Consider the following 13245-nt stretch of genomic DNA (forward strand, 5'->3'; position numbering starts at 1 on the left):
TGAGAACGTGTAAACTCCACACAGAAACGTCAGCTGGCTTGGTAAGCACTAGAACCAGTGACATTCTTGCTGTGAGGCAACTGTGCTAACCACTGGGCAACCATGTCACCCATAGGAACGGAGGAGTAGGGGTGAAAAGGGGGATTCTTCAAAACGAAGACAGCTGTCATATGAAACTTAGGGTATTTATAGTGGCTTGGGAATCGTCTGATACATTAGTACATTTAAATTCAAATGCAGTACCTACTGAGTAGCAGGCGATTTCGGACAGAGCCCATATATATTTTATGTTTAGAAACTTTGAAAATATTTTGTAACAGTAAACATGTCAGGCTAAATAATCAAAATAAATTGCAGACTTCTGCTGTCTTCATTAGTTTAAAAAAAACACAGATTTCTTCATTTAAAATGGCATCTGTGAAGATCTTTTCTGCTGGAGATACTGCTGTATTTAAAAACAAATCTTACACATATCTTAGGAATAATATAGCAGAAGATTTTCTCAGTTTTACATCCTTGACTTTTCCAAACCGCGGTAAACTTTGAAAACGGTTATCGTCCCATGCCTAACTAGAACTAACTAAAAATGCCAAATGTCTGTCAATTACAGCGTCTCTGCTGCTTACCATTAAAACAAACAATGGCTGTTTGTGGCCAGTGGTATTTTGCCAACCTGTTGTTCTTTGGTAAGCCAGTAGGCTACACTTCTGGTTCCATTTAAGGCTCTGGTAAACAGGATTTGGCCATCCTGAAGATTAGTATTTGGATCACAGCGATCCAACACAATGTTCCTTTAAAAAAACTGTCATAAAATTAAGAGATCAGTTTATCCTGGGTAGCAAAACATGGGATTTCCAAATCTGGACCAATTTGAAGATTTGAAAAACTGGGACCAGGAAATGTGTAAATTTGACCCTGGACCACTAAACCAATCTCATGCATCTTTTTTTGTTAGGATAATACAATATTTAGCTGAGATACTATTTGAAAATCAGAATTTTGAGGGTTTGAATTTTAATTTAAGAATATTTCCTTTAAAGATGTTTAAATTAAGCTTTTAGCAATGCATAGAACTAAACAGGATTGAGTTTTGACGAATATACTGTAGGATATTTACACAAAATCTTTCTTGAACATGATCTTTATTCTTATATTTAATATACTTAATATTCCTTTGATTTTTGCCATAAAATATTACCATGTAATAGAATTGAATTATTTTCATCCTTATATAGCTATTGCCAAACATACCTGTGCAACATGTAAGACTGGTAATTGTGATTCAGGGTCATAAATAAATAAGGGAGCACCTACCAAGACATCACATTTGGAAAAGGAGAAAATGCATGCAGCTGGGAAATTTATACATAAATAAAAAAATAAAACATTCATATCCCAACTAAACCCAGATCTGATAATTTAAAAAAATACCCTCGCTATTTAACAGTTCAGACTTCTGACTTACTTCTATTAACATGTATCTTTATAATGTCCCATATTTTACACATTCAATTATTCAATACTTCAAGGTTAACCAAAACATTGCATTAATTAAAAGTATTCCACTTTTCTAAATGTAACACTGGCACTGTTTTGGTTTGTGTGTGATTGGATTACAATAAACACCCTCATCGGTCCTAAAACGCATACTTATGCACTATTCTATGCCATTTTGTAGTATAAATAGTGCAAGTAGTGCATTCACACTGAATAAGTGCACGTTAAAAACCCGGATGATGCACTTATTCAACCGTTATAAAGAAGTGTGGGATGTTGGACACTTCATACACTCAACCGCCGCTGTTTTGCTCATGTAGTGGAAGGAGTGGAGCTTTCATGCACTGAAGTTGGATTGTTTATTTTGTATGGTAAAAGCTAAATTTTTCTACGAGAGTGATTATAGCGCCTCCGGATGGTGAATGCGGTTACACTCATAGCAGGTAGTTTGGTCATTTATTTTCCTAAATTGATAACAGTCAAACGCCATCCGGGAAATGGTTTAAAGTTTCGCTTAGTAAACAAAAAATGCTAAGCTGCGTCCGAAATCAAATACTTCAATACTATATAGTACACTACAAACAGTTTGCAAGCCGGGTAGTATGTCCCAATTCATAGAATTGGAAAAACAGTATGTGAGAGGTACCTGGATGGCCTACTACTTCTGGTAAGATTCTGAAGTGCGCATTGGATACACGCTACACTATCCCATGATGCAGAGAATTCATGAATGGGAGTAAAGCGACGCAACTGAGGCGGGTAGGTCACATGATGATGACAAAATGGCTGATGTAGTACGTCCGAGTTCCACTGCTCACATTAACACCATATAGAACAGGGGTCACCAAACTTGTTCCTGGAGGCCCGGTGTCCAACAGATTTTAGCTCCAACCCTAATCAAACAAACCTGAGCAAGCTAATCAAAGTCAAAACATCCAGGCAAGTGTGTTGAAGCAAGTTGGAGCTAAACCCTGCAGGGACACCGGCCCTTCAGGACCGAGATTGGTGGAACGTACTTTTCTTACGGCCGAGTAGTACATTTAAATTCAAATGCAGAACATATTGAGTAGTGAGGGATTTCAGTCAGTCTTAGTGTTCCATTTGGAACGACACTACATTCATATACTATGCTGTTGAGTGTGTAAGTGCATAAGTACAGTGTATAGTGTGCCATTTGGGGCGCAGCTACCGTTTCTGGCTTTTGTAAAAATGGCACAGACACTCATAAGCATGGTTTGACTGAAAGGGTCCGTGATTAAAACTTTCCACCATATCCAGAGCTCACCGTTTTATTGAAAATAAAGTTAAAACCTTCTCCTGTCGAAGGGATCTTTCAACTGCAGGAATAAGAAAATACACATGCAAAGGAATCAGGTGGACCATATATGATAAACTTTATCATACAACCAAGGGGAGAGAAGAGTTTATCATTTATAAAGTATCATTGACAATAGATTTACAAATATAATAATAATAATAATAATAGCTCGGTTTAAGAAAAACCAAAGAAAAGAAAAGCTTGATATTTACTAAATCAGACCAAAACGAGACTGTTTAAATCTGTACAAGCATCTTTATCCGCACCCAACTGTTCGTCCAGTGTCCACAATGCAGGGTTGAAAAGTCTCAAGCAATATGTACAACCAATCGACAGCGTTTCTGAGCAGAACATCAAGCAAACGAATCATCAGTTCCAGCATTATCCTACTCCAGAATAAGACTGAGCTTGAGAGGAAGACGGTTTATTTCTTTCAGACGTTTCCTCATGATCTTCTTCCTCACTTGATGTGCAGCAGCATCTCTGTGTCCACTTTTAAGCGTTTGCGTTTGGGTTGTATGATGTCATCATCGGAGTCGTCCGAATCCTCCTTTTCGGCCTCGATTTGAGTTTCCTTCTCCATCACCACCGGGAACGTCTGCTCTGGAAAAATCTCCAGCAATCGCTCCTCAAAGTACAGACTCACGGCTTTTCCAGCTTCTGCCACTTCCGAATCGGCCTAGAAGAGGGAGGGAGAGGGTAAAGAGTGTGGAAATGCCAGGAGGTGAAATGCAGGCCCAGAATGGATGAAGAACGGATGAAGAGGAGAAGGAAGAGGAGGAGAGAATCACAGACAGGGTTAAAAACTCCTGCTTTGGATGCTTTCGAGTGCCAGCACTGCTGAACCCATCGGTGTGGTGCACGAAACATCTTACCTGGACATTACTCTGTTTCTCCTCATCATAAACCTGGATTATTCGAGACATCTAAAAAGGGCAACGACAGCACAGAAACAAAAGGAAAAAAAAAATACAAAAAGAAAAGGGGGAAGAAAGATTTTATACCATCTATACAGTGAGGTCGCATCCTCATCTGTACGTAAAAATGTCCAAGGAGCACAATTTGGGGCTTTGCGCATAATTAAATGCCTTCCGGTTTTTAAGACACGACACTACCTGACAAAAGTCTTGTCGTCGATCCCAGTTGTAAGAGCAACAAATAAATTCTAGTTGATCATTTGGAAAAGTGGCAGAAGATAAATTTTCTGATTAATTATCTGTTGAACTGCATCTCAATCACCACAAATACTGCAAAGACCTACTGGAACCTGCATGGACCCAAGATTCTCACACAAATCAGTCAAGTCTGGTGATGGAAAAATCATGGTTGGGGTTACATTCAGTATGGGGGCGTGCGAGAGATCTGCAGAGTGGATGGCAACATCAACAGCCTGAGGTATCAAGACATTTGTGCTGCCCATTACATTACAAACCACAGGAGAGGGCAAATTCTTCAGCAGGATAGCGCTCCTTATACTTCAGCCTTTTACTGAAAGTAAAGAAGGTCAAGGTGCTCCAGGATTGGCCAGCCTAGTCACCAGACATGAACATTATTGAGCATGTCTGGGGTAAGATGAAGGAGGAGGCATTGAAGATGAATCTGAAGAGTCTTGATGAACTCTGGGAGTCCTGCAATAACGCTTTCTTTGCCATTCCAGATGACTTTGTTAATAAATTAATTGAGTCACTGCAGAGATGTATGGGCGCAGTCCTTCATGCTCATGGGAGTCATACACAATATTCATTCTTTTTTCACTGCAGCATGACTTTATATTCTATACTGGACGTTATTTCTGTTAAAGACTTTTGTCTGAGCAAAGCCAGACCTTACTGTCCTAATTAAATAATTAAAAATCAAGGCATGATCATATTTTATTTTGGTAAAATAAGTGTAATCTAAAAGAGTTTTGCCGTTCATATAAGCCACATCTGATACTAAATGATCAGCTAGAAGTCAAGTTATTATTTAGTTGTTTTTAAACTTGGATAAGCAACAAGACTTTGCCAGGTAGTGTAGAAGGGGATTTTCCCATCTCAAAAATAAATAAAATAAAAAAATCCTTACAGTTACGCTGACAGATGCAAACTAAATGGTAAACTGGGTGGGAAGATTACAGAAAAATCTAAAATTGTTATTAAAGTGCTTCTTTGACATGATTGCCACTGTCATTAAGTGAAGACAGAAAAAAATTGTCCACATTCAGCGGTTTTCCTTTTAGACAGAAATAAACATTTTAGTAACCTCATTCAAATATCACACTGACACTGTAATGTGCTACAGCTTTTAATCCTGTCTTCAAGCATTGACTTTAGTTTTTTCTATTGCAACAAACACCCTATTTGTGTATTTCAAATATTCCGTGCTAGTTCACATATTCAAACCTAATAATGGATTCAGGGGTTTTATCTTTGACGGACAATAAAATAAATAAAAAACTTTATGTTCTGCATTTAAATTTGTAGCTGTTCGCAAACTTAAACAAGCAACAACATTGTAAAGCTCACAACGCTCAACAAAATGGTAAAAATACAGTTTTAAACAAGACCTCTAAAAGACGTTAAATCATTGTTGCATATTGAAAGTGTCAGAATAATAATTTGATATTTTCCGGAATGCAGGTATTTCATATTTTGTGAAATATGTTGTAATTAACATTATATTGTTATTTTCATAATGCATTTCACATCAGGAAAACAAAACCAATCCAGACGCTCAAACATTGGGATTGGTGCTGAATGACCAAAGACATACGAGAGCATTTTATATTTAAAAAAGGCATTTTGTAGGGGGGTTTTGCACCGGGTAACTAATGTGAGTGCAAACCACAACCGAGCAAGAAACTGAAGATGTGACGTCACCTTTTTTTAAAAGGACTGTTTCATATGGATTTATTAATCATTCTTACTTTTCAATGAACGCAAACTGTCATAGTTTATTAAAAATACAAGGTTTGACTTCATTCTCACTCAGGGAAAAAAAGTAGTACGGCCAGTGGTAGGTACGCAGAAGAAGTGCAAAAGTAAAGAGAGGAAGTGACGTCGCTTGCACTTCTCACATTTAGAAAAAAAAAATGTGAACGGCTCAATAAAAACCACCTATAGGTGACAAACTTTTTCCTCTCCATATGCACCAGACACCTCCTGTTAAGCACGTCATACTTCTTGAAAAACATTGTGCAATTTTGGGCTTGACAAACCACCTGCAGGACACACTCTGTCCTCTCTATATGCTCGGAGGAAAAAAAAAATCTAATTGTCATAGCATTTGAAGTGCTTTTTTTATCCTCGCTTGTAAGCGCCTTTGGATAAAGCATCTGCTAAATGAGTATATGTAAACAACAATGGAGGACATACAGAAGATGCTTTTCTTACTTTGTGGCATGTGGCTGTTTGTCTCAAAAAGACAAGCTTTGAGTATGGTTCATTGCAGCGCACAACCATTTTATTATTATGGTGTTGTGTTTAGCTGTGCATTTAAAAATGATGTCACTTCCTGTGTTGTCTTTCCCCTGACTGATAGCTAGGACCAGACAGAATCTGTTTTGGCTATTTTGCACAGAATTTAGTAAAAAAAAATCAGCAGATTAATGTGGAATTATTTTTGGGAGGATCATAACTAAAAACTTTTTTACCTTTGTAACTTTCATTAAATGTTTACAGAGCAATTCCAATTAGATCCACTTAAATGGTAAACAAAGCAAGTAACTTATATAATATATTTACTAAAAGACAGAAAAAATTGAATACGGTATGATTCACTATTTTGGTACTTCTGAAAGTAGTAATGGAATTAAATTGCATACTGTACTGAACCATACCACTGTGTGGAAACCAGCCATTACATCACTACCAGTTCCCATTGTGCTGGGTTTAAAGCCGGCTCAAAATGAGGAACTAGTTTTGTTTTCAAATGCTGTTTCTAGAGCTAAAATCATTCAAGTTCCAGCAATGAAAATCCACAATAAAGCAAGAATATCTGTCTATTGTTTGTTTGTGAAAAACGTTTCTCCAGTGCAAAAGCCTTTTTAAGACAATTTTCAGTTTCACAAATTTTCTTAAATCCTATTTTCGGTTCTGAATAATGTTACATTTAAATATGTTGTGGTGTGAAGAGAACTAAAATCCATGCTATGCTTTTTATTTCTTTTATTTAGGATTGTTATTCAGGTTTTATTTTTACGTACTTTCCGGAAAATACAGCAGTTTTGTTTTAGGCACTAAACAGACACATACATACTTTAAAGACCCCATGATATTAAAATGACATGACAGCTTTGTGGCTTTTAGTCCATTATATACACTTGTCATCAATATTACGGTAATGTAGTGTTGGCACTGTACTGGAATTTGGTACCAATCAGTACTGAAATTTTAAAAGTGTCCATTTTCTGCTAACATTTGAGCACTTTGATTGGCCATTGTGTTCATGAGCTCAACAGAAATGACTGTGATTGGCCATGAAGGTCATCAGTTCAACAAACTCACCGCTGTTTACTGAGTGTAACCTCGAATACAGGGACACTGGAGCATTTCAAAGCAGCGAAGATCAGTCGATTTATCATCGGATCGCTCATATGTCTGCTCATAGACAGACCAGCTGATCTGCGATGCTTTAAAACGCTCCAGTGGCGTGTATCTGCGGTTACACTTAGTAAACAGCGTTGAGTTCGGTAAACTGATGACCTTCATGGCCAATCACAGTCATTTCTGTTGAGCATGTGAGCACAATGGCAAATCAGAACATGCTCAACCGCACTCAAATGTTAGCAAATGGATGTTTGAAAATTTCAGGTACCGATTGGTACCAAATTCCAGTATCGTGACAACAGTATGGTAATACTCTCAATAATAGACTTTCTGCTTTTTAGAAAGAGACTGTTCTATATTGTAACTATTGTAAAACAGGCAAACAAAAAGCTTTGGCCATTAAAAAAGTAAAGACCCACCCAAAGTTCTAGCACTAGTTTTAAACACAAAATTGCACTCATTTAGTTTGCTTCATGGGGTCTTGAATGAATGTCAGAAACTGGGAACGACTACAAAACTGACATTCATATCATGCATTTGACTGTCACTTCTGATTTTTTATTATTTAAATAAAAATACCAAACAGTAATCAAATGTCTCAAACATTAAAAAAACTGCAACATTAAAAATAAACATCACAAAGTGTGTTAGTCCTTCGACAAAAACTTGCTCAACATCCTTGCTCAACATCAAAGCTCAGCTTGACTAAAACCACAGTTAGTATTAGTGATCAAGAGACAGTGAACACATGCAATCCATCACATGTTCATGCTGTGTTGCTTTAGTGTACTTCAGACTCATTTCACGCATGCAACATCCCATCACACCCCTCAGGTTAAAGACATGCCCCGAACTCACCTCATTATATTTGGCACAATTGCTAAAGACAAGGCGCACGTCCGACACAAACTCTTTAGGGCTCTTGTAATGCAGAGGATGCTTTCTCTGTAGTTTCCGCTTCACCAGGGTCAAATCCATCGGATGCTTTATTATTTTATAGTAATTAGGAACCTGGAGGAAAATCAAGACTTTAGCATAAGAAAAGTAAAAAAATCTATAAAACTACATTCAAAACTAATTAGATATAAAAAATAATAATCAATTACAAAAGTCTACAATACCTACTCAACGCTAAAATAGTACTGAGCTAAAAACAGCACTAAAACCATCACTAAAAATTATAATGATTTATAAAAAGTAACTAATATAGTTACACCTAAACACCAAGTTTAGGTATTCAAGTCATCAAAACTCAAACTTAAAGGTAACTAAACTGAAAATAACGCACACAACATTTTTTAGCACTCGCACAAATGCTCCCAAATATATTTTAAGGTCACATAGGTAAAATTTAGGTAAAATTTCGGGCACATTTGCGACCAAAATGGTCGCAATTTCGAGCCCTGCAGTTGGTTTATTATTTATTTATCTGAGTCTTGATTTATCTTTGCATACTTATTGAAGGCCTCAGAAAACCAGGAGGGGTGGGAGATGGGAGGGATGGTGAATAGAAGGGGGTAGAAAAGTGTTAAGTTTGATTTAAGAGTTCTACAGGTTTCTTGTTTTTATACATTTGATGCCATCTCTTTGCTGATAGGATTTCTATTTGGAAAAAAGCAATAAAAATATCGAAAATAAAATCTCTCCAGATAAAAATCATTGTCTGATAACATTAAAAATAGGGCAACATTCAAACAAGTGTACATTCCAATACAGGGTTCCTGCAGATAACATAATGTCAAATTTAAGACTTTTTAAGACCCTTTTAAGACCATTAAGTATTCAGTTTAAGACCTATAGAGAGAAAATGAAATATCACAAAATAAGTGGTAAAATAAATGTATTTAAGTTGAACAGTACTAAAGACAGGTTAGATAAGGGGTGGGCAAACTCTGTCCTGGACGGCCGGTGTCCTGCACAGTTTAGCTCCAACTCTAATCAAACACACCTGCGTATAGATTTCTAGTGATACTGAAGACACTGATAAGCATGTTCAGGTGTGTTTGATAAGTGTTGGAGCTAAACTGTGCAGGACACCGGCCCTCCAGGACTGAGTTTGCCCATCCCTGGGTTAGATGCACCATTGAACTACAGAAAAAAACAAACATCTTAATACTGATTTATACTTTCGCCTGGCGCAGCATTGCACACCTCATGAAACAAATGAGGCTTTTATAATTGACGCGTTCACCATTAAGATACTCTTTTAAATGACATGGGGCAGTCAACAGAAACAGAGAAATCATTAATAAAGAGAATCATTAATATCATTGAAGATGTTTTTGGGGGGCTCTTTTTTGTTTTAACAAACTAAACCCCTTAGGTTTTTCCAAACTTTTATAAAAACTGTCCTCCTCTCCCACTGCTGTTGCAATTACTAGCCAAGAATTATTGGTTATCTGGTTCTCCCTGATCACGCATGGACGGATCATAAAGATGTTGGTACAGACGTGCGTGTTTCAGACTAAATCTCTTCAAAGCGTTTCATTTTCAATTCAAATCAAATGCGGCGCCGCACAATCTCAAAAAATTCCATTAGCTTGCGAGCAGTTTTGTCCACAAACAGAGGAAACTGGGGCGTGTGCAAAGAGATTCGCTCTCTCGTATTACATGAATGCACTCCCGACTTATAAAACTGCGCTTACAACATTTGTCATTGAAATAACGCCATACTCTGCCAGCCGAAATCATGTTGCGCGCACTCAAATCGAACTTCCGCAAACACAGCGTTGATGTTACATTCGCCGTGCATACTGAGTTTAATATTAGAAAGCTGATTGGCTATTGCAAGTTGACCATTTTGTAGTTGTAATACTGCAAATTACAATTGGACTAGGAAAATAAAGAACTACAACACCACGAAAACCTAGCAACAGCAACAAAAAAGAATTTAAACGAGCATTAGATGAAGCGTTACATGGACATTGCAAAAACAAGACCTGTGCAAAAATATTTAAGACCTAAAACAGCGAATTTAAGACTTTTTAAGGCCTTACATTTCGATTTTTAAATTTCAGACTTTTTTAAGACCCCGCAATATTAATAAATAAATACAAATATTTGAATCTAGTTTGATAGAAATAACATTAAATTAGTGATCTAAGAAGAGGAAGGGTGATCAAAAAACTGAATATCAATAATTCAATCCATTTAACTCTAATTAAGTCTTATTAATAATTAAGTCTAATTAAAATGTATGAGAGCTCAGCCTTTTATTTAGGTTTCTAGAATCTCCCTCCCTAGAATCTTCTCCTCTACTGAGAAGCTGTCTTTTATAAATAAGGAACGACTGAAACCTGTTCATCAACATAACATTAAAGTGAATGCATTTAGGAGTAGCTTTTCAAGAGCAAAGTGAGGCGGGTATATAAGACACAAATGATTACTCATCAGTCTGCAGCACTACTACACTCAATAATGTAATTACACTAGGACTGTATTGCAACCATGACATTTAACAGCATGAAATGGCCCAGAGGCTCAATACATGTTTGAAAACAGACGACTGAAGTGCACGCAAGTGATGCTGCTGTTTTTTAAGCTTTATTGCAATGATGTTAATGACACTACTAGCAGAGAGGCAGCAATTAAGAATCCCAGCTCGTACTGAGCAATGGTGCAATTACGCATCTGAGTATTGCGCTTAAAGAACACTTGATAAGAAACAACTGATGTTTATGGGAAATGAGGATCTTGTGGGCTGGATGGAAACTCACCGAGGTAGGAACGGGCTCTTGAAACTCTGTGCTGAGCTCATGACAGAAAACATGCAGCAGCAGACGCTCACATCGCTGCAAAACAGAGAGAGAGGGAGAAAATAAAATAGATCAATCATCTGCCAACACTGAAAATATACTGTTATGTGATTGCTGGAACTTTCAATTTAACAATACTGCATTTTATTATTTATTTTTTCAATAATGCATTATATTTTATTATTATTTTAATATATATTATTATTATTTTGTCTATTTATTTTTAATAATTTTATTTAGTTTTGTCATTTTATTTTTATTTTGTCAATTTATTTTTTATTTTATTTTGTAATTTTGTTTATTTGTGTTATTTTATTGTTTTGTTTATTTTTACTATTTTATTTTTTCATGTTATTGTGTTATTATATTTAATTTTTTTTATGTTTTTTATTATTCAATTTTGTTGTTTTGTTTAACTTTTATTATGATTTATTTTATATTATTTTTTATTTTGTTTGTTTTTATTATTTCATTTTGTTTATTCTGTCATTTTATTTAGTTATCATTTTAACTTATTTTGTTTATTTTGTTATTATATTTTGTTATCATTTTAACTTATTTACTTTATTTTGTTATTATTTTTTATTATATTTTATTTGTATTATAGTTAATTTTTAGCATTTTATTTAGTAATTTTGTTTATTTGTATTATTTTACTGCTATTTTATTTACTTTTATTGTTTTATTTGGTTTATTTTTTATTGTATTTTGTTATTATATGTTGTTATATTTTATTTTTATAATGGTTTATTTGTATTATTTTATTGTTATTTTGTTTACTTTAGTATTTGTTTTGTTTAACTTAATTTGTTTAAGTTTGTTTAACTTTTGTTTACTTTGTTTATATTGTTAACTTTTGTTTATTTAAGAATTAGAGATGCAGCTATATGGAAATTATAGCCAATACAGATTTCTCTGAATCTGATTACAAAATCAAAATGTCAAACAAATACAGTACTGATCTTATTTTGAAACCTTAAAGGGACAGTTCACCCAAAAATGAAAATTCTGCCATTTACTCAACATCCAATTATTTTTTCTGTTGAACAAAAAGGAAGATACATAAAAAAATGTTGAAATTGCTTTTCATCCATTGACTTCTATTGTATGTTTTTGTTCCTACCATGGATGTCAATGACCATTTCCCCCCAAAATTCTTCAGAATATCTTGTTTTGTGTTCAACAGAAAAAATAAATCCATTATTGACCACTTGAGTGCGAGTAAACGATGGGAACCTTTTCATTTTTGGGGCGAATTATCCCTTGGATGAAAGCAAACTACAAGCAATCTTCAAGATCTTTCATTCTGCTACATGTTTCGATTCTCATGTCCTCATCTTGTACAGTGGAAAACCCATTGTTAGTAAAATAATCGTTGGTGTGAACAGGCTTATCTACAGACTGTGGTTCGAGTAAAAAGTGTTCACCTTTGTTCACTCATTCTCTGTGTATTATGGTGTTTGTTTGTCAGCGTGACTCACCCTTTGTTCTTCTGGACTCATTGCCATCTCATTTTTTTCTTTGTTTCTGGGTGGATCGTCATCACAGTTGTACTCGATCTCTGGATTTGCGAGATTTCTGCAGAACGTGCACATCCAATCCCCACTGCAATTAACCAACAAACAGAAATTAAAATTCAGAATTCCATATCTTAATATTTGGTCTTAAAAATAATTGAATTGAATTAAACAGGAACATTTTGTACCCCTAATGACATTAAGCATTAAGCAGAATCTTACGCCACTGAACCTCTATGATTAAATTATTTAAATGACCTTGGTCAAGACTGAATAAACAAATTAGCCCCAGGTAAATTCAGTGCTTTCTTCCTTGGTTGTAGCGCTTCTATTGCATGTAGAGTAATTTTATTCTTCTTACTCTTTTTGTTTTCCTGAGTTGAGTAAAAATTATGTTTTTCCAAGCTCCATACCATATTATTAATACACCACAGGTTAAAGCTAGGTAGCTACGTTTCCATCAGCCTATTTTTGTGCGCATATCTAAAATGGTTTGGTCAGGGATGCAAGGAGCTTTCCTAACTAAATGAATAAAATAAGCTGTTGTCCACAAAGGCAACCCAGGGAGCTGAAACATAATTGGCTAAACTGGCATTGGGCAGGTTTAAGACATCAAAACCAAAAAGACAGAC

General features: G+C 35.5%; 1 protein-coding gene across 3 annotated transcripts in view; it reads right to left on the reverse strand.

Annotated features, from left to right (window-relative positions):
- Positions 1-2770: 2770 nt before the first annotated feature.
- trim33 (tripartite motif containing 33) overlaps positions 2771-13245 on the reverse strand; it is a 48339-nt gene continuing 37864 nt past the window's right edge. The window contains exons 16-20 of one of the 3 annotated variants that reach the window (NM_001002871.2): positions 12578-12701; positions 11058-11132; positions 8200-8352; positions 3691-3741; positions 2771-3494 (exon numbers count right to left, since the gene is read on the reverse strand). In NM_001002871.2, the coding sequence (NP_001002871.2) occupies positions 3276-3494; positions 3691-3741; positions 8200-8352; positions 11058-11132; positions 12578-12701 (622 nt within the window). In that variant the 3' untranslated portion in view covers positions 2771-3275. Of the gene's footprint in view, positions 3495-3690; positions 3742-6956; positions 7260-7530; positions 8353-11057; positions 11133-12577; positions 12702-13245 lie in introns of those variants that run through there. The other 2 variants (XM_005166728.6, XR_012383566.1) reach the window with 2 other exon arrangements.

The sequence above is a fragment of the Danio rerio genome, chromosome 8 (genome assembly GCF_049306965.1).
Source record: "Danio rerio strain Tuebingen ecotype United States chromosome 8, GRCz12tu, whole genome shotgun sequence".
In the NCBI taxonomy this organism is placed as follows: Eukaryota; Metazoa; Chordata; class Actinopteri; order Cypriniformes; family Danionidae; genus Danio; species Danio rerio.